Raw genomic sequence first — 27404 nt, 5'->3', positions numbered from 1 at the left:
GGAACTGCAAGCAAGTGCCTTAGAAATCCAGATCCCCATAGAAACCCCATTGAAAAGAGAGTGACCTCAAAAAAAAAAATCCTGGGTGGTTTGTCCTCTGGGTTTCGCCTGCCAAATAAGTTCTGTTATACTCATATACATCATTCAAACAGTTTTAGAAACTTCAGAGTGTTTTCTATCCACATCTACCAATAATATGCATATCCTAGCTTATGGGCCCAAGTAGTTTACTTTGGGCACACTTTTCATCTGGAGGTGAAAATACCACCCCTTAGCCTTAAGAAGTTTTTAAGACACAGCTTACAGACGGTAGGCAATTAAGGTCTTAGTTATGAAAACTTAGGACACTAAAGTGGCCTTTCTACTGACTCTGAAAAACACCAAAAGAAAGACGCCCAGGGTTCCTGCTCATCTGTGTGAACATGCCTTAGGCATGCTGCAAGGGGGCATGAGGACTGCAGATGTGGCCAGGGCAATAAATTGCAATGTCTGTAAGGTGAGACGCCTAAGACAGCGCTACAGGGAGACAGGACGGACAGCTGATCGTCCTCGCAGTGGCAGACCACGTGTAACAACACCTGCACAGGATCGGTACATCTGAACATCACACCTGCGGGACAGGTACAGGATAGAAACAACAACTGCCCGAGTTACACCAGGAATGCACAATCCCTCCATCAGTGCTCAGACTGTCCGCAACAGGCTGAGAGAGGCTGGACTGAGGGCTTGTAGGCCTGTTAGAAGGCAGGTCCTCACCAGACATCACCGGCAACAACGTCACCTATGGGCACAAACCCATCATTGCAGGCCCAGATAGAACTGTCAAAAAGTGCTCTTCACTGACGAGTCGCGGTTTTGTCTCACCAGGGGTGATGGTCGGATTTGCATTTATCGTTGAAGGAATGAGCGTTACACCGAGGCCTGTACTGTGGAGCGGGATCGATTTGGAGGTGGAGTGTCCTTCATGGCCTGGGGCGGTGAGTCACAGCATCATCGGACTGAGCTTGTTGTCATTGCAGGCAATCTCAACACTGTGTGTTACAGGGAAGACATCCTCCTCCCTCATGTTTATTTATTTCACCTTTATTTAACCAGGTAGGCAAGTTGAGAACAAGTTCTCATTTACAATTGCGACCTGGCCAAGATAAAGCAAAGCAGTTCGACACAAACAACAACACATAGTTACACATGGAATACACAAACATACAGTCAATAATACAGTAGAAAAATAAGTCTATATACAATGTGAGCAAATGAGGTGAGATAAGGGAGGTAAAGGCAAAAAAATGGCCATGGTGGCGAAGTAAATACAATATAATATTACAATATAGCAAGTAAAACATTGGAATGGTAGATTTGCAGTGGAAGAATGTGCAAGGTAGAGATAGAAATAATGGGGTGAAAAGGAGCATGTGGTACCCTTCCTGCAGGCTCATCCTGACATGACCCTCCAGCATGACAATGTCACCAGCCATACTGCTCGTTCTGTATGTGATTTCCTGCAAGACAGGAATATCAGTGTTCTGCCATGGCCAGCGAAGAGCCCAGATCTCAATCCTATTGAGCAAGTCTGGGACCTGTTGGATCGGAGGGTGAGGGCTAGGGCCACTCCCCCCAGAAATGTCCGGGAACTTGTAGGTGCCTTGGTGGAAGAGTGGGGTATTATCTCACAGCAAGAACTGGCAAATCTGGTGCAGTCCATGAGGAGGAGATGCACTGCAGTACTTAATGCAGCTGGTGGCCACACCAGATACTGACTGTTACTTTTGATTTTGATCCCCCCATTGTTCAGGGACACATTATTCCATTATTGTTAGTCACATGTCTGTGGAACTTGTTCAGTTTATGTCTCAGTTGTTGAATCTTGTTAGTGTCATACAAATATTTACACATGTTAAGTTTGCTGAAAATAAACGCAGTTGACAGTGAGAGGACGTTTCTTTTTTTGCTGAGATTAGTCATGACTATATTAACAACATTATGTTTTTGTCATAAACGTCAAAATGATCCAAACCACAAGCTAGAAAGAGCACTATTTCATTTCAATGGTAGAATCAGGAAGTTTTGGCTTCCTGTGTTTTTGGCTGCTCATAGTGAAGCATTAAGTCCAGCATTTATAGCAAATGCTGATACCACTCCGCTAGATAGATGGGGCGTGACCACAAACTTGGTTTATGGTGTTGTTTACTTCGATCAACCAACACATAGTAGTCTCAGAACTTCTATTTGTTTACGTTTGTTTTTCACTAATGTTTGTCATCATGCCCGAGTGGTGTTGTCTGGCTGTGCTAACTACAAACAAATGTGAAAATAAGTTATCTTTCACCGTACTAGCTACCTACCAGAAATGTACCCCGATGCTGCCAGTTGTTTGCAGCTATCAAAAATGATGCTTACAGTGGCCAAAGATTATCAGAGGGATTTTCAGGCTGAATGGATGGGGAATACATTTAAACAACAGCTGGGAAGTGATGCAATACCAGTTTGGCTAACGTTAGCGAATGTAAGCTAGCGAACGTTAGCAAATAAGAGTAACTCAATCTGGTAGCCATCTATTACACCCTTGTCTGGAAAACACTCCGTTACTAAAAATAGAATTGTCGATTATAGCTAACTCACTCTCGGTGTGTTGGTAGTAATGATGCATGTGTATAAATTGTCTATGGTTGGTTAGTTGGTTTTCAGCTGATGCTAATTAGCTAACAGCAAGCTGACAGTACTGAAAAATCCATGATAGGTATGCTAAGCTACCCAGTCTAATAGAGATCAATACAATTAGTAGGGTGGTTAAATTGTGTATTGTTAGGTGTTTTGTTGTAGGTGGTACATCATCTGATTCCACCATTCTATTAGCTCTGGTTAAGGTAAGTTGGCTAAAAATATGCACAAGCTGACGGCTAAGATTTACAGTAAGCATGTTTGTATGGTTTGTGTTGTGGGGTTACAGGTGGTTAGATGTAGACTGAGGACCACAGAGAACCTTCCAGACCATGTCATCAATTGAGTCTACCTCTTTTCTCTTTGTAAAACTCCAGGTTATCTGGAGTCCACCCCGCTGAAAAAAAACACAAAGCGTGGGCATTTTGTGCACACGCGCATGAGGGAGCGGGCACACCTTGCAGTTATGGAGTACCGCAAGATTTTGGGACAGAAACGGGCAAAGGACACTGCAAGGTGTAACATCAAGACCACAACAGTAATGACACAACCAACACATTCTTCTCTCTGCAGATTCTCAAAACACAATACAAAGACACAGCTACAAAAACTCCTCTGCCAAGGACTACTATTGACACAAACGATTTGTCAAAGTCAACGGGCTGAGGGAGGTTTACAGACAGGTCTTTGAGACTAGGAAGGGCGATTCAGTTGTGCTTAGAGACAGTCACTGTATTGTTGTGTATGAGAACAATTAAAAGGTGGCATTTCTCCTCAATTTCCCATACACAGCAAAACATAATGTGTAAGAACAGTCCTCCTAAGACTTCTCACACCTTCTGCAGCTCCCCCAGCCCATTCCCTTTGTTGACTGATCTTTCCTCTCAAAAACAGCTCCCAATGTCCCTCATTGTCCCTAAATAACGAAGTAATCCAACAGTGGCATTTTATCTATTTCAAATCTTCTCTCATTGATCGAAACAGGTGGGTGGTCCACCACAAAGTGTCGCATGTCATGATGACAGACATCTTGGATTACTTCATGGAGCAAAAAAAAAAGGTATTTATTTTAATAACTGAGCATTTTCTAAATTCAAACTGATCCCTTGCCACTGGACACAGACACTTTATGAGACGAATTGACGACGTAGACTAAGAGAAGTGGTGATCAGCAGATGATGGGAGAGGTGGTCATGATGAAAGCTGTGGGAGGAGAGGTGGTCATGATGAAATTGCCATTATAAAGGAACATACAGTAAGTTCAGGGAATACTTGTACAGCTGTGGGAGGAGTGTTGTAATGACCAAACTGCCATCAAACAACAGCTCCTCTTGAGTCGTCTTCTGTCCATCGAGAAGAATACAGTTCACAGGATACAGTTCTGCCACAACAACACACGCAGGCAAAGAAAATCTGTTTCTCTCCAAGAATCCACTCCAGGAAGAAGACCAGGCACCACACTGTATCGTCTGCAAGACAAAAAATATATATAATAAATGATACTCCATTGCACAGTTTGAAAGACAGTTGAACTGTGCCAGCATAACAACATTAGGGTAGACTAGTTGAACATGCATACGTGAGGACATGCACAGATATTACGTTTACAACAATATCTTGCCTAATAGAAAGAAATATGGCATAACCCTCAACCTTTGCACAGTGACCAGACTGTACAAATGTACCTAGGTAGATAGGCAGACAGTATATAGCTACAGCAATGTCTAACCGGCATGCTTAGGCACATATGTTTATAGTAAAATCATGAATTCTCTGGCAACAGCTCTGGTGGACATTCCTGCATTACTGACATTCCTGCAGTCAGCATGCCAATTGTACGCTCCCTCAAAACTTGAGACATCTGTTTGCATTGTGTCATGTCACAAAATTGCACATTTTAGTGCCTTTACAAGGTGCACCTGTGTAATGATCATGATGTTTAATCAGCTTCTTAATATGCCACACCTGTCAGGTGTACCGTGTTTTGTGCTGCTGCCATGTTGTGTTGCTACCATGTTGTTGTCATGTGGTGTTGCTGCCATGCTATGTTGTTGTCTTAGGTCTCTCTTTATCTAGTGTTGTGGTGTCTCTCTTTGTGTAGTGTTGTCTCACTTGTCGTGATGAGGGTTTTGTCCTAGATTTTGATTTTTAATCCCAGCCCTCGTCCCCGCAGCATGCCTTTGTAGGCTGTGATTGTGAATACGATTTTTTTTCTTAACTGACTTGCCGAGTTAAATAAAGTTTTAAAATATGAAAAATATATATCTTGGCAAAGGAGGAAAGCTCACTAACAGGGATGTAAACAAATTTGTGCACAAAATGTGTGAAAAAATAAGTTTTTTTTTGGTATGGAACATTTCTGAAAATATATATTTTTGTTCAGTGTCATTTTGGAAACATCAATGAGAAAATGTTGAGAAAATTTGCAAAATGTACATGTCGCTCCATCTTCTCCCATTGCACACCACTGGGCTTCCTCTCATCACCATATTTGGTAGTGAGTGGAAATGCCAACTGGATGCTTTACATTTATACACCCGGTGAAATATCTAGCTCATTGTTCTATCTGTGGTAACAAGTTAGCAGATGCCAGGCTAACTAGCAAGCCAACTCTAGTCATATGCTAACGTTTGCTGATAAACCTAGCTTCAGGTGGCTGGTTGCATTGTTATAGCTTGCTGTTTAGGAGCCACATCTACGACTAAAAAGGAAGAGGTTTTACAATCGAGATAGGTTTTACAATCAGAGATCTGTTCTCTATTTTTTGTCATAAATATGGCTACCTGTAGTTGTTTAGCTCAATTAGCTAGCTAGACTAGCTAGCCACCTACCTAAGTTAACAAACTGAAAAATAATTTGATTTCCCCCCACTGTAACAATGTAGTATAGTATGTTAGCCAGCAATACAAACATGGGTTTCAGTAGATAAACTACAGTTAACTAACTAGCTAGGTGGCTTGCAGGAAAAATAACTTACTTAGCTAGGCATTTGTATTTGTCATCTGCCCTCTTGATGTCAATCAATATTTTGATTGTATGACTTAATCCCCCCCATCAATACACCAGAAGGCATCAGCAAAGCCCAGACCTGCCTTCCTGCTGTGCAATTACACTACATGACCAAAAGTATGTGGACACCTACTCATCGAACATCTCATTCCAAAATCATGGGCATTAATATGGAGTTGGGCCACCTTTGCTGCTATAAACAGCCTCCACTCTTTTGGGAAGGTTTTCCACTAAATGTTGGAACATTTCTGCGGGGACTTTCATTTAGCCTCAAGAGCATTAGTGAGGTCAGGCACTGTTGTTGGGCGATTATGCCTGGCTCGCAGTCGGCGTTCCAACTCATCCCAAAGGTGTTCGATGGGGTTGAGGTCAGGGCTCTCTGCAGGCCAGTCAAGTTTTTCCACCAATCTTGATAAACCATTTCTGTATGGACCTCGCTTTGTGCATGGGGGCATTGTCATGCTGAAACAGGAAAGGGCCTTCTTTAAACTGTTGCCACAAAGTTGAAAGCACAGAATCATCTAGAATGCCATTGTATGCTGTAGCATTAAGATGTCCCTTCACTGTAACTAAGAGGTCTAGCCCAAACCATGAAAAACAGCCCCAGACCATTATACCTCCTCCACCAAACTTTACAGTTGGCACTACGCATTCGGACAGGTAGCGTTCCACCAAATCCAGATTCGTATGTCTGACTCTGAAATGGTGAAGCGTGATTTATAACTCCAGAGAACGCATTTCCACTTCTCCAGAGTCCAATGACGAGCTTTACACCACTCCAGCTGACGCTTGGCATTGTGCATGGTGATCTTAGGCTTGTGTGCGGCTGCTCGGCCATGGAAACCCATTTCGTGAAGCTCCCGAAGAACAGTTTATTGTGCTGACATTGCTTCTGAGGCAGTTTGGAACTCGGTAGTGAGTGTTGCAACAGAGGACAGACGATTTTTACGCACTACGCGCTTCAGCACTGCCATTCTGTGAGCTTGTGTGGCTGAGCTGTTGTTGCTCTTAAGATGTTTCCATTTCACAATAACAGCACTTACAGGTGACCGGGGCAGCTCTAGCAGGGCAGAAATTTGATGAACTGACTTGTTGGAAAGGTGGAATCCTATTACGGTGCCACGTTAAAAGTCACTGAGATCTTCAGTAAGGCCATGCTACTGCTGATGTTTGTCTACGGCAGTGGTTCCCAAACGTTTTATTGTCCCATACCCCTTCAAACACTCCACCTCCAGCTGCGTACCCCCTCTAGCACCAGGATCAGTGCACTCTCAAATGTTGTTTTTGCCATCATTGTAAGCCTCTCACACACACACTATACGATACATTTATTAAAACATAAGAATGAGTGTGAGTCTGTCCTCACAACCCGGCTCGTGGGAAGTGACAAAGAGCTCTTATAGAACCAGGGCACAAATAATAATATAACTGTTGTTGACATGTGCAGAGGGTGCCCGGTTCGCACCCGGGTATGCGCGCGTATAACTCAAGTACCACACAGAAACGTTAAGCCACCTTTTTAATTCATTTCATCAAGCATTTAACATCCGCTTTCATTCAAACAAAGTGCAACAAAGGCTTTGTGGGTGAAGGAGCATAGCGTATTTATTTAACCTTTTATTTAACTAGGTGTAACAGTATAACTTTAGACCTAACGCTGAAAAGAAAACGGACTGACACCTATTTTCCTGGCATTTTCCCCCATGTAGCTGGGTGGGTTTTAAAGGGGAATTTCACCCTGGGGGGAATATGGGCTTGTTTTCATCATGTCTAAGGAATTTCTAAGTCAGTGAGATGTGTTTCACACATCTCACTGACTATAGGGGTGGCAGTGTAGCCTAGTGGTTAGAGCATTGGACTAGTAACCGAAAGGTTGCAAGTTCAAATCCCCGAGCTGACAAGGTACAAAATCTGTCGTTCTGCCCTTGAACAGGCAGTTAACCCACTGTTCCTAGGCCGTCATTGAAAATAAGAATTTGTTCTTAACTGACTTGCCTAGTTAAATAAAGGTCAAATAAATAAAAAAATACACTATATATACAAAGATATGTGGACACCTGTTCAAATTGGTGGATTTGGTTATTTCAGCCACAACCGTTGCTGACAGGTGTATAACATCGAGCACACAACCATGAAATCTCCATAGACCAGGTATTACCAAACGCCAAATAAAAATGTGCTTCGCTTTTTCTTTTTAAACAGACAATGCCTCCATCAAACAACACTGTTTCACGACGCATCAGTGACATGGAAGTTATACTGTTACACCCAGGTAAATAAACGGTTAAATAAATACGCTATGCTCCTTCACCCACAAAACCTTTGTTGCACTTTGTTTGAATGAAAGCGGATGTTAAATGCTTGATGAAATGAATTAAGAAGGTGGCTCTCCAGCTTAAGGTTTCTGTGTGGTACCTGTACAGGGGAAGGTGAGGTGTAAAATACAGTCCAGGTTTGGTCTCTCCAACCATCACTGCTGTGAGGTTGTAAAGTAGGTGTTAATCACAATGAGAGAGACCGAATGTTCCCCAGGTCCAGTGGACCTCTATGGGCCTCTCTCACAGCTCCTTCATTGGGCCTTTGTCTCCATCACCATAGAAACAAGACGGAGGAACCTTGAATTCCAAATGTTCACCATGGATACATTCACATGGGCCAAGCCAGATAATAAATGTTGCCTTGTAGGGTCCATGTACGGTCGGGGCCTGGGATATGATAGTTAATGGCAGTAAGTCAGTCCGTTTCAATGGCCTTTCAATGCACGCGCTAACCAGAGGAATCGTGGCGAAAATACAGAGGGTCAACTGATATTTAATGTGAAATCTAAGAAAGAAAGAACTGCACGTTTAGAGAGTTGTACTTTGGCTCAGAAAGTACTTCAGATAAGGTTGCACATTGTTAGAAATGTCAATTTCCTCAAACACTGACTTTTTGAACAGCTAGATGAGATCAACCGATCAGACCTGCCCTCTAGAAATCCACGAAAGAGAGGCTACATTTCGATTGTACATACTGTATTGTGTAAGGAAAGCAGCAAGACGTCTCTCCTACACAAACAGCTAGGCTGTATCACCCCTTGACTGCACCAGGAAGTCCAAGCCAAAGGCTGAGCATGACTCGCCTGCTACTATGAGTTGTCAACAGTGGGCGGAAAGAAAGCATGGCTGGCTGTACAGAAAGCATGGCTGGCTGTACAGAAAGCATGGCTGGCTGTACGTGTTTGCTACACAGCTGCCTAAATGTTGTTCAATACGTTGAACTGGAGCTTTTAGAAAGACCAAAACTATGACGATGTAGTAAGCAAGAACCCTTATAGATGGTAAACTATGGTAAGAGAGTGATGTCTGAAATAGGCCTAGTTAAACTCCAGCATGTAGAAAAGACTAAATCAAAAAAGGAATATTTTGATTCCCACTACATCACACTCTCATAGACAGTAGTGCAGCTGTGATCCACTTTTCAATTTAAAACCCTCCACAAATATATCTGTTCATATTAAACTCAATAAACTATATCTCTTAATTATGATTTATATAGTTGAAATTATGGTTTATTTGTTTATATAGGTTAAATGATGGTTTATTGACGCCCTTTAAATCATCTGACTTTTATTGACTCTATAATGAGCAGATGAACAAACATTAGTAGCCTATTGTACCATCAATTTGTACCAACTCTCATTGTATTAATGTATGTAGGCAAGAGAGGGTATAACGCAATCTTTCTCTTGCACTTTCTACAGTCAGAAACAGGCAACTGAGAAGAAAACTGAACCAAGAACAGATAACTGAGGAGTTATCAAGATAACACTTCCTGGTTCCAATTCTATCTGTCTTCAGGTGCAGTGTCAACATGAGGACTTCGCTGACACATTTGGACTTTCTCTACTTTCATTAACATCGGGTTGTCATTGTTCATTTTCGGTTTTAAACTTTATTTAATGAAACAATTTAAACTATAATTTGAATCAACTACATTGTCCTCCGTGCATTCCAACGAAATCTTCATTAGTTCGAATGAGAGTTCTTAGCTCTCAGTGCACGAGGAGGAAGATCAGATACGAGTAGCGCTTCAAAAAGTCGCAGCAGTCAAGTGGAGAATACAGAAGAGGACACGTGTATTTCAGTTGATAATTGTCAACGCGAAAGACACCGAAGATGTCGGATTCAATGTCCAGCTTTTTGCACATTGGGGACATCGTTTCCCTTTACGCGGAGGGCTCTGTCAATGGTTTTATAAGTACTCTTGGGTAAGTATGTGCATGTCCATACAAACACTTTACCTTGCCTGTGTTTATAAATTTACAGTCTTGTCATTTTGACAGATCTTAATTTCAACATACGGTAGTTACCCCATCGGTCGACTTCGAATCGAGACTCACATTTATCTCCTTCACCTCTTGTAGCCTCTATGTCAAGTTTTGCTCTCTGCGTAGTGAATTCATTTTACAGAGAAATACGAAACTCCACGAATCCATGATTTAGGCTTCATGTATTTGTGTAGCTCATGTTACACAGCACATTACGCTATTATAACAATTCCAGACATATTAAAGTCATGAGATCATTGCATCTGAGATTTTGTGTCTCTGAGAGACCCTCATTTATTTCATCAGCTGATGACAATAAGTTATGGCCATGGAGTCTGATCTCTAGATAGTGAAGCATAACCATATGGAAACATCTTGTTTTCTAGTAAGACATTATAATTGTTGTGTTCAAACAGCTCATTAAAACGAGTTCACTATTTTACAACTTTGTTCCATTGATTTTCAGCTAGCAGTGGCTAAGGTTAGTCATTACAAACTTCATCTATTTAGAAAACTGAACCATGGATTACAGTTTTTCCTGGCAAATAGACTACTTTCAAGTTGTAAAATAGTGAACTAATCCTTTAAGCCAGGGCTCTCCAACCCTGTTCCTAGAGAGCTACCCTCCTTTAGGGTTTCACTCCAACCCTGTTCCTGGAGAGCTACCCTCCTTTAGGTTTTCACTCCAACCCTGTTCCTGGAGAGCTACCCTCCTTTAGGTTTTCACTCCAACCCTGTTCCTGGAGAGCTACCCTCCTTTAGGTTTTCACTTCAACCCTGTTCCTGGAGAGCTACCCTCCTTTAGGTTTTCACTCCAACCCTGTTCCTGGAGAGCTACCCTCCTTTAGGTTTTCACTCCAACCCTGTTCCTGGAGAGCTACCCTCCTTTAGGTTTTCACTCCAACCCTGTTCCTGGAGAGCTACCCTCCTGTAGGTTTTCACTCCAACCCTGTTCCTGGAGAGCTACCCTCCTTTAGGTTTTCAGTCCAACCCTGTTCCTGGAGAGATACCCTTCTTTAGGTTTTCACTCCAACCCCGTTCCTGGAGAGCTACCCTCCTTTAGGTTTTCACTCCAACCCTGTTCCTGGAGAGCTACCCTCCTTTAAGTTTTCACTCCTACCCTCCTTTAGGTTTGGAGTGTAAACCTACAGGACAGTAGCTCTCCAGGAACAGGGTTGGAGTGAAAACCTACAGGACAGTAGCTCTCCAGGAACAGGGTTGGAGAGCACCATTTTAAACTGTGTTTCACATTGCAAGGCATTAGAGTGAAGAGTTGGCCTATGTTGTTGATGATTAATAGTGTTGTTTCACCTGATTTTGTGCAGGCATATGATTTTAAAAATGTTACCTTTATTTAACTAGGCAGGTCAGCTAAGAACAAATTCTTATTTTCAATGACGGCCTAGGAACAGTGGGTTAACTGCCTGTTCAGGGGCAGAACGACAGATTTGTACCTTGTCAGCTCGGGGATATGAACTTGCAACCTTCCGGTTACTAGTCCAACGCTCTAACCACTAGGCTACCCTGTCGCCAATGTCTAAAGTAGTGGTGCGTTTCTTCTAGTCAGAAACATGTCCTTGAAAAAAAGATCGTAGACATTATTGGTTTAATACTCTGTCAGTGAAAACATGGCTACAACTTTGTCCCAGGATATATTCCCCTGACAGTATCCTGAGGTTGTTTATGTTCACATATACACTGCAGCCCCCTTCCATTGTTTGCCTGAATGCCATTATTGTAGTAGGAATTATGTCAGGATAAGGAAGCGATTCCAAGTGTGTTCTTTGGAGATTTCCAACGGATAGGTGCTCTGGTAACGTGGGACTGTACCAAAACGGCACCCTATCCGCTATTAAGCGCACTACTTTTGACCAGGGCCCATTGTGCTCTGGTCAAAAGTAGTGCGCTATGTAGGGAATACGTTGCCATTTGTGATGTTTTTAAATCATCTCTATTCATAGTGCTTCCTGTGGTTTCTCCAGTTGCTGCCGGAGAAGGAACAGCATTCGATGTATTCTGGTGCCCTTTTGTGTTCACTTGGAGCTGCCCGCCAGGGGCGTCAGGCACCGCAAAAATCTGAGGGGGCACAAAGTATGTGAGGATGGCTGGGGGGTGTTCCGGGGTGGTGCTAGGCCCTGCTTAATTCTATGTAAACAATATGTATTTTTCTGCATATCTAAGCATACCTCTTGAGCTGTCTGTATCCTCCTTGACTCGTTTATTTTTTTTAAAGAAACAAAATATGGTTCTCTGCAAAAAATCTGGGTAAAAGGTTTGTGAGTCTTATTCAGTACATTTAGTTATTGCTTGCTTTTCTAAAGTCTACCAGCCTTGCCAGAGGGCATGCAAGCTAAGATAGACAACCTAGCTACTTTAGCGTGATTGATAACTTGCTACCAAGAAGCCATTTCAAGCTATCAGGCTGGAAGATTGAGAACCTATCTGGGCTAACTAAAGTCAACTTCATAAAATAGCTAGGTTGCTTTTAATTTTACAGAGAAACAACAACAACAAAAAGTATTTTATTTTCAGGACAAATCTGAGGGAGTACTTGCCCCTGTGCCCCCTATGGGCATGATGCCTCTGCTGCCCATCCACAAAGCTTTCATTATTTTATTTCATTTCTCTTCAATTGTCCCCATGGGACAACCTTTGAAAATAAAAATGTTTCACTAATACAAAGTTCTACGTGGAACCTTTTCACTTATATAAAGTTCCAAGTAGAATCTTTTTCACCATCAAAGGGTTCTACCTGGAACCAAAAAGGGTTCTCCTATGGGGACAAACAAATAACAGCTTTTTCCTAGGAGTGGAGCCCTGTCCAGGCAGCCACTGAAACAGCTCCAGGGCTTGGCCTCTGATGCCTGTTCAAACAGACTCTTGAGTCACCTATTAGCCACACTTAATTTATTCACTATCGCGAAGTAGGCTATAACTGTCTGGCTGAGTCATATTTGAAACAATATCTAGTCAATGTTTAATTTATTTATCATCTGTGGAGAGGCACAATTGCTTCCTTCTGGAACGATGGGGAAGTGGATTGTAGTCTATAACACAGGGTCGGTCACATGAGGACTGTACAACAGCATGTCTCTAAAATCATGTCTCTTAGTTTGCATAAATTCAAACACTGGGATGATTGCTGTAATCAGTCACAACAAGGGACAGAGCAGTGGGTAACGCATGCCAAATCTCTGTCGAGGACAGGACACACATTTGACTGTCTGACAACACAGGGCTGCCTATTGGAAGGTTCTAGCTCAGTATGACAAATAGCTTTAAGCAAGTGTCTTGAAGCACACTGTGATGCACTTTAGGTTCACATCAGGTCTCTGTCCAGAGAGAAAGTTTGTATTGGGGGGGTTACCTCAAATCTCTAACACTTAACAGAATAAAATATTATTTCAGAATTACATTACATCTAAGTTGTGTATCAATGGCCAAAAATGACCAATAATGATGATAAATGCTGGACTTATATTTAAAACATGGATACTGAACTTCAGAGCTAAATAGCTAGAGCTGCTTTAAGTCTGTCTTACTGTATAACACATGATGCCTGTAAGGACAGAAGAAGCAGAACAAATGAGTTGTAACTATTGTTGACAGCATCTGTGTTGGTGCCTGTTGAGTTATTTACACATGACAGAACACAGTGCAGATCTGTGTTTATGAATGAAATCCTCAGGGACCTGACAGTTTAAAATATAATTTTGTGATGTCGAGTTGCCAATCCCAACGAGTTCGGGAGAGACGAAGGTTGAGACATGAGCCAAGCTGCGCTGCTTTTTAACACACTGCCAGCCACACCAATGTGTCAGAGGAAACACTGTTCGCCTGACGACCGAAGTCAGCTTGCAGGCACCCGGCCCGTTGCTAGAGCACGATGAGCCAAGGAGTACCCCCAAGCCAAACCCTACCCTAACTCGGACAGCGCTGGGCAAATTGTGCACCACCCTATGGGGCTTCTGGTCACGGCCAGCTGTGACACAGCCTGGTGCCTCAGCAGTGCTTTAGACTGTTTTTTAAAAAGTGGCACAGACTTTAAAACCACGAACATACACCTGGTGCAGCTTCAACAAAGGTCCTGATTTTCTGTTGTGTAGTTTTAGAGCCTGCTCCCTTCTTGTGAGGGATGATAGCTCTGCATTCAATCACACATGCTTTGCATTCTCTGTCTCAGGTGAAAATCTTCAACCCACTGATGGTAGCCTATTCAAACAGCACACCACTGATGGTATTCATACTGCAATTTAAATATATTGTGTATTTGGAAAATATTCCAAACCCTTGACTTCTCCCCCCCAAAATTACATTACAGCCTTATTCTAAAATTGCTTAAATAAAATATTTTCCTCAATCTACACACAATACCCCATAATGACAATGCGAAAACAGGTTTCGATTTTTTTGGCAATTTTATTTAACTTTAACTTATTTAACTTATGTTAATAAGGTGTAAGTAATCAGACCCTTCGCTATGAGACTCAAAATGGAGCTCAGGTGCATCTTGTTTCCATTGATCATCCTTGAGATGTTTCTACAACTTGATTGGAGTTCACCTGTGGTAAATTCAATTGATTGGACATGATTTGGAAAGACACACACTGGTTTATTTAAGTTCCCACAGTTGACAGTGCACGTCAGAGCAAAAACCAAGCCATGAGGTCGAAGGAATTGCCCGTAGAGATCAGAGACAGGATTGTGTCGAGGTACAGATCTGTATTGTGTAGATTGATGAGGTTTTTATTTAATCAATTTTAGAACGAGGCTGTAACACAACAAAATGTTGTAAAAGTCAAGGAGTCAGAATACTTTCCGAATACACTGTATATATATATATAAAACAAAGATCTTGCATAAGTTAAAAATCACATTGAATGATATTCAATATCTATGTGAATTAATTCAATGACCGTGAAGTTTAACAAATAAATCTTGTTTTTATAAAGACCTCAAATCCTGAGTTGTAAGTGATTCATACGCAATGCAAATGACCAGGGGAGCACACCAGCCTCTAGCCAAAGCAATGAACCCACACTACGTAGACAAACCTCACCTGGCTGCTAGATGACTCCCATTGATTATGTGAAGGAGGGGGATATAGGGAGATTAACCAGAGACAACCCTCTGCACGCAAACATGTACAAACCGATGGTAAAGATGTAGGATTAGCTTGGCCTTTCAGGTAGCGGCTTTTAGATACTTTTTTGCATATTTCCACTGCATTGTGTGAACTGTGAGCCTGTCTTGTGTTTTTCATCTGCTGTCATGGAAATAGCACTTCAGCATGTTTCAGCCATCTTTGGGTAATAGGTTCTATGGGCACTCTAAAGAGGAGCAACCCAAAGTGTTCAGACTGCTTTAAGAAGCTTTGTAGTGACCACATCCTCACATGCAGTATAATAGGCTATAGATTACAACCTACAGTGGCTTTCAGAAAGTATTCACACCCCTTGACGTTTTCTACATTTTGATGCGTTTACAGCCTGAATTTAAAATTGATTAAATGTAGATTGTGTCACTAAACCTAGACACACAACACCCCATAATGTCAAAGGGGAATTGTTTTTAGATATATATATAATATATTAATATATAATGACAAGCAGAAAAGTCTTCAGTCAATAAGTTTAACCTCTTGGTTAAGGCAAGCCTAAATAACTTCAGGAGTAAAAATTTGCTTAGATTATAATAATTTCCATGGACTAACTATAATAATGGTGTTCGATATACATTTTTGAATGACTACCCCATCTCTGTACCCCACACATACAATTATCTGGAAGGTTCTTCAGTCAAGCAGTGAATTTTAAACACAGAGATTTAATGACAAAGACCAGGGAGGTTTTGCAATGCCTCTCAAAGAATGGCTCCTATTGGTAGATGGGTAAAAAAAAGGCAGATGTATATCCCTTTGAGCATGGTGAAGTTATCACACTTTGGATGGTGTATCGATACACCCAGTTAGTACAACGATACAGGTGTCCTTCCTAGACTGCAAACTCTCCTTCCACTCTCCTCTCCTTCCAGACTCATATCAAACATCTCCAATCGAAAATCAAATCAAGAGTCGGCTTTCTATTCCGCAACAAAGCCTCCTTCACTCAAGCCGCCAAGCTTACCCTAGTAAAACTGACTATCCTACCGATCCTCGACTACGGCGATGTCATCTACAAAATGGCTTCCAACACTCTACTCAGCAAACTGGATGCAGTCTATCACAGTGCCATCCGTTTTGTCACTAAAGCACCTTATACCACCCACCACTGCGACTTGTATGCTCTAGTCGGCTGGCCCTCGCTACATATTCGTCGCCAGACCCACTGGCTCCAGGTCATCTACAAGTCTATGCTAGGTAAAGCTCCGCCTTATCTCAGCTCACTGGTCACGATGGCAACACCCATCCGTAGCACGCGCTCCAGCAGGTGTATCTCACTGATCATCCCTAAAGCCAACACCTCATTTGGCCGCCTTTCGTTCCAGTACTCTGCTGCCTGTGACTGGAACGAATTGCAAAAATCGCTGAAGTTGGAGACTTTTATCTCCCTCACCAACTTCAAACATCAACTATCTGAGCAGCTAACCGATTGCTGCAGCTGTACATAGTCTATTGGTAAATAGCCCACCCTTTTCACCTACCTCATCCCCATACTGTTTTTATTTATTTACTTTTCTGCTCTTCTGCACACCAATATCTCTACCTGTACATGACCATCTGATCTTTTATCACTCCAGTGTTAATCTGCAAAATTGTAATTATTTGCCTACCTCCTCATGCCTTTTGCACACATTGTATATAGACCCCCCCTTTGTTTTCTACTGTGTTATTGACTTGTTAATTGTTTACTCCATGTGTAACTCTTTGTTGTATGCTCACACTGCTATGCTTTATCTTGGCCAGGTCGCAGTTGCAAATGAGAACTTGTTCTCAACTAGCCTACCTGGTTAAATAAAGGTGAAATAAAAAAAATAAAAAAACACAGTTGACGGAGAGGAATGAAACTGCTCAGGGATTTCACCATGAGGCCAATGGTGACTTTTAAACAGATGCTGAGTTTAATGGCTGTAATAGGAGAACTGAGGATGGATCAACAACATTGTAGTTACTCCACAATACTAACCTAATTGACAGAGTAAAAAGCTGGAAGTCTGTACAGAATAAAAACATCCAAAAATATGCATCTTGTTTGCAATGAGTCACTAAAATACTGAGAGAACTGTGGCAAATAAATTAACGTTATGTCCTGCATACAAAGCATCATGTTTGGGGCAAATCCAACAACACATCACTGAGTATCAAAAGCATGGCTGCATCATGTTATGGGTATGCTTGTCATTGGCAAGGACTAGGGAGTTTTTTTTATATAAAAAAACTGAGCTAAGCACAGGCAAAATACTAGATGACACTTGGAGACAAATCTACCTTTCAGCAAGACAAGAGCGTTGGACTAGTGACCGGAAGGTTGCAAGTTCAAACCCCCGAGCTGACAAGGTACAAATCTGTCGTTCTGCCCCTGAACAGGCAGTTAACCCACTGTTCCTAGGCCGTCATTGAAAATAAGAATTTGTTCTTAACTGACTTGCCTGGTTAAATGAAGGTAAAATAGAATAAAACGCAAGGCCAAATATACACTGGAGTTTCTTACCAAGACAACATTGAATGTTCCTGACTGGCCTAGTTACAGTTTTGACTTAAAATCGTCTTGAAAATCTGTGGAAAGACATGGCTGTCTAGCAATGATCAACAACCATCTTGACAGAGCTTGAAGAATTCTTAAAATAATAAAAATGGGCAAATATTGCACAATCCAGGTATGCGAACCTCAGACTTAACTCACAGCCTAAGGTATTTCTAGCATATATTGACTCAGGGAAAGTATTCAGACCCCTTTTTCCACATTTTGTTACATTACAGACTTATTCTAAAATTGATCAAATTGTCCCCCCCCCCCTCATAATGACAAAACAAAAACCAGTTTTAGATTTATTTTTCAAGTCCATAACACTTACATATGTATTCAGACCCTTCACTCAACTTTGTTGAAGTACCATTGGCAGCAATTACAGCCTTGAGTCTTCTTGGGTATGAAGCTACAGTATAAGGTTGGCAGCTGTATTTGGGGAGTTTCTCCCATTCTTCTCTGCAGATCCTCAAGCGTTGTCAGGTTGGATGGGAAGCGTCACTGCACAGCTATTTTCAGGTCTCTCCAGAAATGTTGATCGGGTTCAAGTCCGGGCTCTGGCTGGGCCACTCAAGGACATTCAGAGACTTGTCCCGAAGCCACTCCTGCATCGTCTTGGCTGTGTGCTTAGGGTCATTGCCCTGCCACTGAAAAACATCCCCACAGCATGATGCTGCCACCACCATGCTTCACCGTAGGGATGGTGCCAGGTTTCCTCCAGACGGAATACTTGGCATTGAGGTCAAAGAGTTCAATCTTGGTTTCATCAAACCACAGAATCTTGTTTCTCATGGTCTTTTTGGTGCCTTTTGGCAAACTCCAAGTGGGCTGTCATGTGCCTTTTACTGAGGAGTGGTTTCTGTCTGTCCACTTTACCATAAAGGCCTGATCTGGAGTGCTGCAGAGATGGTTGTCCTTCTGGAAGGTTCTCCCATCTCCACAGAGGAACTCTGGAGCTATTTCAGAGTGACGATCGGGATCTTGGTCACCCCAATTGCTCAGTTTTGCTGGGCAGCCAGCTCCAGGAAGAGTCTTGGTGGTTTCAAACTTCTTCCATTTAAGAAGGATGGAGGCCACTGTGTTCTTGGGGACCTTCAATGCTGCAGAAATGTTTTGGCGCCCTTCCTCAGATCTGTGCCTCGACACAATCCTGTCTCTGAGCTCTACGGACAATTCCTTCAACATCATGGCTTGGTTTTTGCTCTGACATGCACTGTCAACTGTGGGACCTTATATAGACAGGTGTGTGCTTTTCCAAATTATGTCCAATCAATTGAATTTCCCACAGGTGGACTCCAATCAAGTTGTGGAAACGTCTCAAGGATGATCAATGGAAACAGGATGCACCTGAGGTCATTTGAGTCTCAAAGCAAACTGAAATACCTTATTTACATACGTTTTTATTTTTTATTTTTTACATTTGCAAAAATCCATATATATATTTTTCACTTTGTCATTATGGGGTATTGTGTGTAGATTGTTGAGGAAAAATAAATCATGTAATCATTTTAAAAAATAAGGCTGTAATGTAAAAATGTGGAAAAAGTCTGAAAAGGGTCTGAATACTTTCAGAATGCACAATATAATTTGTGTTTCTTTTTCTTTTAAAAATATTTTAAAAATTCTTCCACTGACAGAGTATTTTGTGTAGATCGTTGACAAGAAATTACAATTAAATTCATTTTAATCCCACTTTGTAACGCAACAAATGTGGAAAAAGTCCAGGGTTTGTGAATACTTTCTGTAGGCGCTGTACACACTGTAGTTCAATTCATGCTAAGAGTTGACTTTAAAGTGGAAGGATGTGACCGATGATCCGAAGAAAGCTCAGAGTCTGCAGGGAGACCGTAATTAGGCTAATTTTGATTTGTATATTTAGTTTTCTGAGCTGCTAGTGGTCTCTAGGGATTCGTTATGTTTACTGACAGCTTGTGGAAGTCCATAGTGGGGAGGGAGGGGTGGTTAAATAAGGAAATGCAAACAGGTCATGATCGTGGGTTTAAATACACTCTGGGTCAGATGTCTTTAAACCGTCTTTCTTAACCGTGACCGTGAGACAGTGAGGAAAAATAAAATACAGAATTCTGACTCAAATCAACTGACAATTGGCCTTTCAGGCCATGTGTCATTTGATAATAAGGCATGAATCATACAATCAAACAATCCAATCTGCTTTATGGAAGTCATTTTGGGAAACTGTCTTTATCCTGGTTCATCACTTCGCAACAATATAGGGAAAACAACAGATCTGGAATAATCTTACTCAGTTATTTTGGCTCTAATCAGAGTCCACAACTAAAACTCACACTGGCCATTATGTAACAGTCTGTCATTAGACACTGTGTCGGCTCTGGCCAATCACAGTGGACATACTGTTGTCTACATACCAGGAAATGACATATGCTTTGCAGACAGGCCATTGTTACATTATAAACAGTTCATTTAGTGTTCACTGTTCAGGCTACATTATCTACATACCAGGAAATGACATATGCTTTGCGGACAGGCCATTGTTACATTATAAACAGTTCATTGTGGGGGGCACGAAGCAATCTCCATATATATATATTTTTTTTTTAACCTTTATTTAACTAGGCAAGTCAGTTATTAAGAACAAATTCTTATTATCAATGACGGCCTAGGAACAGTGGCTTAACTGCCTGTTCAGGGGCAGAACGACAGATTTGTACCTTGTCAGCTTAGGGATTTGAACTTGCAACCATTTCGGTTTACAAGTCCAACGCTCTAACCACTAGGCTACCCTGCCGCCCAATATACTCCCATTCATTTTGTGAACTGGGACCGGAGATCTTCAGACAAGTCTTGTGAGGCCTGTGTGCGTCTTCGAGCAAAACAACCGACGTGTTCGTGAGTGTCTCATCTTTACATAGAGGGGTCACAATAGTTTGGACACTAACCGTTCAGACTCTACAGACAATTTTGTGAGAAGACTGATTTTCAGGTTCTGACAAACACCACTATAGCTCTGTCACATTTCACCTCAGATGGGCTGTCTCATGGTCTGACAAACACCACTGTAGCTGACACATTTCACCTCAGATGGGCTGTCTCATGGTCTGACAAACACCACTGTAGCTCTGTCACATTTCACCTCAGATGGGATGTCTCATGGTCTGACAAACACCACTGTAGCTCTGTCACATTTCACCTCAGATGGGATGTCTCATGGTCTGACAAACACCACTGTAGCTCTGTCACATTTCACCTCAGATGGGATGTCTCATGGTCTGACAAACACCACTGTAGCTCTGTCACATTTCACCTCAGATGGGCTGTCTCATGATCTGACAAACACCACTGTAGCTCTGACACATTTCACCTCAGATGCGGAATTGCGACATCAGTGGATGCAAAAAGAAAAACATGTCCCCAGTTGAAACTGACAGATTTTTATGGGGATTTGTTGTAGTTATTATTATGCTAATTCGATTTGCGCGGGGCGGGGACATCGACTCTAGGGGGTTAAGTCACTAGTCATTAGCAAGACCTTTAATCTTTTACTGCAGTGGGCCAAATCAGGGTAGTCTTAAACAAATCTACTTTGAAACAAAAGTATACACCTCACACACATGGTTATGGTATAACGAACATCGTAGGTGGAAGGAGGTGAGGACCAAGGTGCAGCGTGGTAACAGTCCTGAATGGTGCTGGAAAAACACTGAACAGAAAATAAACACCCACGAAACCCAGGTGGAAAAAGACTACTACTATGTATAATTCTCCATCAGAGACAACTAACGACACCTGCCTCTGATTGAGAACCATACCAGGCCGAACACATAAACCAACATAGAAAAACAAACAGACTGCCCACTATATCTGTCATGGTGTCTTCTTTTTTTTAAGCCCATATGTCACGTCCTGACCATACTAAAACACAGACAAAACAAAGGAACTACGGTCAGAACGTGACATATGGGCTTAAAAAAAGAAGACGCCATGACAGATAATGTTGAAATATATTCCATTTTGAGTTTCAAATGAAATCACATTTTATTTGTCACATGCGCCGAATACAACAGGTGTAGTAGACCATAGTGTACTGCTGAATACAACAGGTGTAGTAGACCTTAGTGTACTGCTGAATACAACAGGTGTAGTAGACCTTAGTGTACTGCTGAATACAACAGGTGTAGTAGACCTTAGTGTACTGCTTACTTACAAGCCCTTAACCAACAATGCAGTTTTAAGAAAAATACCTAAAAAGTCAAAGTAATAAATAATGAAAGAGCAGCAGTAAAATAACAGCAGCGAGGCTATATACAGGGTGTTACGGTACAGAGTCAATGTGGAGGCTATATACAGGGTGTTACGGTACAGAGTCAATGTGGAGGCTATATACAGGGTGTTACGGTACAGAGTCAATGTGGAGGCTATATACAGGGTGTTACGGTACAGAGTCAATGTGGAGGCTATATACAGGGTGTTACGGTACAGAGTCAATGTGGAGGCTATATACAGGGTGTTACGGTACAGAGTCAATGTGGAGGTTATATACAGGGTGTTACGGTACAGAGTCAATGTGGAGGCTATATACAGGGTGTTACGGTACAGAGTCAATGTCGAGGCTATATACAGGGTGTTACGGTACAGAGTCAATGTGGAGGCTATATACAGGGTGTTACGGTACAGAGTCAATGTGGAGGCTATATACAGGGTGTTACGGTACAGAGTCAATGTGGAGGCTATATACAGGATGTTACGGTACAGAGTCAATGTGGAGGCTATATACAGGGTGTTACGGTACAGAGTCAATGTGGAGGCTATATACAGGGTGTTACGGTACAGAGTCAATGTGGAGGCTATATACAGGGTGTTACGGTACAGAGTCAATGTGGAGGCTATATACAGGGTGTTACGGTACAGAGTCAATGTGGAGGCTATATACAGGGGGTACCGGTACAGAGTCAATGTGGAGGCTATATACAGGGTGTTACGGTACAGAGTCAATGTGGAGGCTATATACAGGGTGTTACGGTACAGAGTCAATGTGGAGGCTATATACAGGGTGTTACGGTACAGAGTCAATGTGAAGGCTATATACAGGGTGTTACGGTACAGAGTCAATGTGGAGGCTATATACAGGGTGTTACGGTACAGAGTCAATGTGGAGGCTATATACAGGGTGTTACGGTACAGAGTCAATGTGGAGGCTATATACAGGGTGTTACGGTACAGAGTCAATGTGGAGGCTATATACAGGGTGTTACGGTACAGAGTCAATGTGGAGGCTATATACAGGGTGTTACGGTACAGAGTCAATGTGGAGGCTATATACAGGGTGTTACGGTACAGAGTCAATGTGGAGGCTATATACAGGGTGTTACGGTACAGAGTCAATGTGGAGGCTATATACAGGGTGTTACGGTACAGAGTCAATGTGGAGGCTATATACAGGGTGTTACGGTACAGAGTCAATGTGGAGGCTATATACAGGGTGTTACGGTACAGAGTCAATGTGAAGGCTATATACAGGGTGTTACGGTACAGAGTCAATGTGGAGGCTATATACAGGGTGTTACGGTACAGAGTCAATGTGGAGGCTATATACAGGGTGTTACGGTACAGAGTCAATGTGGAGGCTATATACAGGGTGTTACGGTACAGAGTCAATGTGGAGGCTATATACAGGATGTTACGGTACAGAGTCAATGTGGAGGCTATATACAGGGTGTTACGGTACAGAGTCAATGTGAAGGCTATATACAGGGTGTTACGGTACAGAGTCAATGTGAAGGCTATATACAGGGTGTTACGGTACAGAGTCAATGTGGAGGCTATATACAGGGTGTTACGGTACAGAGTCAATGTGAAGGCTATATACAGGGTGTTACGGTACAGAGTCAATGTGGAGGCTATATACAGGGTGTTACGGTACAGAGTCAATGTGGAGGCTATATACAGGGTGTTACGGTACAGAGTCAATGTGGAGGCTATATACAGGGTGTTACGGTACAGAGTCAATGTGGAGGCTATATACAGGGTGTTACGGTACAGAGTCAATGTGGAGGCTATATACAGGGTGTTACGGTACAGAGTCAATGTGGAGGCTATATACAGGGTATTACGGTACAGAGTCAATGTGGAGGTTATATACAGGGTGTTACGGTACAGAGTCAATGTGGAGGCTATATACAGGGTGTTACGGTACAGAGTCAATGTGAAGGCTATATACAGGATGTTACGGTACAGAGTCAATGTGGAGGCTATATACAGGGTGTTACGGTACAGAGTCAATGTGAAGGCTATATACAGGGTGTTACGGTACAGAGTCAATGTGGAGGCTATATACAGGGTGTTACGGTACAGAGTCAATGTGGAGGCTATATACAGGGTGTTACGGTACAGAGTCAATGTGAAGGCTATATACAGGGTGTTACGGTACAGAGTCAATGTGGAGGCTATATACAGGGTGTTACGGTACAGAGTCAATGTGGAGGCTATATACAGGGTGTTACGGTACAGAGTCAATGTGGAGGCTATATACAGGGTGTTACGGTACAGAGTCAATGTGGAGGCTATATACAGGGTGTTACGGTGCAGAGTCAATGTGGAGGCTATATACAGGGTGTTACGGTACAGAGTCAATGTGGAGGCTATATACAGGGTGTTACGGTACAGAGTCAATGTGGAGGCTATATACAGGGTGTTACGGTACAGAGTCAATGTGGAGGCTATATACAGGGTGTTACGGTACAGAGTCAATGTGAAGGCTATATACAGGGTGTTACGGTACAGAGTCAATGTGAAGGCTATATACAGGGTGTTACGGTACAGAGTCAATGTGAAGGCTATATACAGGGTGTTACGGTACAGAGTCAATGTGGAGGCTATATACAGGGTGTTACGGTACAGAGTCAATGTGGAGGCTATATACAGGGTGTTACGGTACAGAGTCAATGTGGAGGCTATATACAGGGTGTTACGGTACAGAGTCAATGTGGAGGCTATATACAGGGTGTTACGGTACAGAGTCAATGTGGAGGCTATATACAGGGTGTTACGGTACAGAGTCAATGTGGAGGCTATATACAGGGTGTTACGGTACAGAGTCAATGTGGAGGTTATATACAGGGTGTTACGGTACAGAGTCAATGTGGAGGTTATATACAGGGTGTTACGGTACAGAGTCAATGTGGAGGCTATATACAGGGTGTTACGGTACAGAGTCAATGTGGAGGTTATATACAGGGTGTTACGGTACAGAGTCAATGTGGAGGCTATATACAGGGTGTTACGGTACAGAGTCAATGTGGAGGATATATACAGGGTGTTACGGTACAGAGTCAATGTGGAGGCTATATACAGGGTGTTACGGTACAGAGTCAATGTGGAGGCTATATACAGGGTGTTACGGTACAGAGTCAATGTGGAGGTTATATACAGGGTGTTACGGTACAGAGTCAATGTGGAGGCTATATACAGGGTGTTACGGTACAGAGTCAATGTGGAGGCTATATACAGGGGGTACTGGTACAGAGTCAATGTGGAGGCTATATACAGGGTGTTACGGTACAGAGTCAATGTGGAGGTTATATACAGGGTGTTACGGTACAGAGTCAATGTGGAGGCTATATACAGGGTGTTACGGTACAGAGTCAATGTGGAGGCTATGTACAGGGTGTTACGGTACAGAGTCAATGTGGAGGTTATATACAGGGTGTTACGGTACAGAGTCAATGTGGAGGCTATATACAGGGTGTTACGGTACAGAGTCAATGTGGAGGCTATATACAGGGGGTACCGGTACAGAGTCAATGTGGAGGCTATATACAGGGGGTACCGGTACAGAGTCAATGTGGAGGCTATATACAGGGGGTACCGGTACAGAGTCAATGTGGAGGCTATATACAGGGGGTACCTGTACAGAGTCAATGTGGAGGGTATATACAGGGGGTACCGGTACAGAGTCAATGTGGAGGCTATATACAGGTGGTACCGGTACAGAGTCAATGTGGAGGCTATATACAGGTGGTACCGGTACAGAGTCAATGTGGAGGCTATATACAGGGTGTTACAGTACAGAGTCAATGTGGAGGCTATATACAGGGGGTACCAGTACAGAGTCAATGTGGAGGCTATATACAGGGGGTACCGGTACAGAGTCAATGTGGAGGCTATATACAGGGGGTAACGGTACAAAGTTGATGTGCGGGGGCTCCGGTTAGTCTAGGTAATTTAGGTAGTTTGTACATGTAGGTAGAGTTATTAAAGTGACAATTGCATAGATAATAACAGAGTAGCAGCAGTGTAAAAGAGGGGGGGGTGCAAATAGTCTGGGTAGCCTTTTGATTAGATGTTCAGGAGTCTTATGGCTTGGGGGTAGAAGCTGTTTAGAAGCCTCTTGCACCTAGACTTGGCGCTCCGGTACCGCTTGCCGTGCGGTAGCAGAGAGAACAGTCTCTGACTAGGGTGGCTGGAGTCTTTGACAATTTTTAGGGCCTTCCTCTGACACCGCCTGGTATAGAGGTCCTGGATGGCAGGAAGCTTGGCCCCAGTGATGTACTGGGCCATACGCACTACTGTTTGTAGTACCTTGCGGTCGGAGTCCAAGCAGTTGCCATACCAGGCAGTGATGCAGCTGTTGAACCTTTTGAGGATCTGAGGACCCACGCCAAACCTTTTCAATCTCCTGAGGGGGAATAGGTTTTGTCGTGCCCTCTTCACGACTGTCTTGGTGTGCATGGACCATGTTTATTTGTTGGTAATGTGGACACCAAGGAACTTGAAACTCTCTTGAAACTCTCAACCTGCTCCACTACAGCCCCGTCGATGAGAATGGGGGCTCGGCCCTCCTTTTCCTGTAGACCACAATCATCTCCTTTGTCTTGAGTTTGCATTCAAATATTACACAAAAAAGTATTTAGTCAGCCACCAATTGTGAAAGTTCTCCCACTTAAAAAGATGAGAGGCCTGTAATTTTCATCATAGGTACACTTCAACTATGACAGACAGAATGAGGGAAAGAAATCCAGAAAATCACATTGTAGGATTTTTTATGAATTTATTTGCAAATTATGGTGGAAAATAAGTATTTGGTCAATAACAAAAGTTTATCTCAATACTTTGTTATATACCCTTTGTTGGCAATGACAGAGGTCAAACGTTTTCTGTAAGTCTTCACAAGGTTTTCACACACTGTTGCTGGTATTTTGGCCCATTCCTCCATGCAGAACTCCTCTAGAGCAGTGATGTTTTGGGGCTGTTGCTGGGCAACACAGACTTTCAACTCCCTCCAAAGATTTTCTATGGGGTTGAGATCTGGAGACTGGCTAGGCCACTCCAGGACCTTGAAGTGCTTCTTACGAAGCCACTCCTTCGTTGCCCGGGCAGTGTGTTTGGGATCATTGTCATGCTGAAAGACCCAGCCATGTTTCATCTTCAATGCCCTTGCTGATGGAAGGAGGTTTTCACTCAAAATCTCACGATACATGGCCCCATTCATTCTTTCCTTTACACGGATCAGTCGTCCTGGTCCCTTTGTAGAAAAACAGCCTCAAAGCATGATGTTTCCACCCCCATGCTTCACAGTAGGTATGGTGTTCTTTGGATGCAACTCAGCATTCTTTGTCCTCCAAACATGACGAGTTGAGTTTTTACCAAAAAGTTATATTTTGGTTTCACCTGACCATATGACATTCTCCCAATCTTCTTCTGGATCACCCAAATGCTCTCTAAGCAAACTTCAGACGGGCCTGGACATGTACTGGATTAAGCAGGGG

General features: G+C 42.6%; 1 protein-coding gene across 7 annotated transcripts in view; it reads left to right on the top strand.

Moving 5' to 3' along the window:
- Positions 1 to 9469: 9469 nt before the first annotated feature.
- The window catches only part of LOC109869089 (inositol 1,4,5-trisphosphate receptor type 3), a 63740-nt gene continuing 45805 nt past the window's right edge, over positions 9470 to 27404 (top strand). For all 7 annotated transcript variants that reach the window (XR_004205183.1, XR_004205182.1, XM_031803610.1 and 4 more), the window contains exon 1: positions 9470 to 9916. Coding sequence is in view for 5 of the 7 variants with exons in the window: in XM_031803610.1 (XP_031659470.1) it covers positions 9825 to 9916 (92 nt within the window). In the remaining 2 variants the exon portion in view is untranslated. The remainder of the gene's footprint in view (positions 9917 to 27404) is intronic.

This window comes from Oncorhynchus kisutch, linkage group LG24 (assembly GCF_002021735.2).
Source record: "Oncorhynchus kisutch isolate 150728-3 linkage group LG24, Okis_V2, whole genome shotgun sequence".
NCBI lineage: Eukaryota > Metazoa > Chordata > Actinopteri > Salmoniformes > Salmonidae > Oncorhynchus > Oncorhynchus kisutch.
The sequence above is the reverse complement of the archived record's forward strand: the minus strand, read 5'-3'. Positions and strand labels throughout refer to the sequence as shown.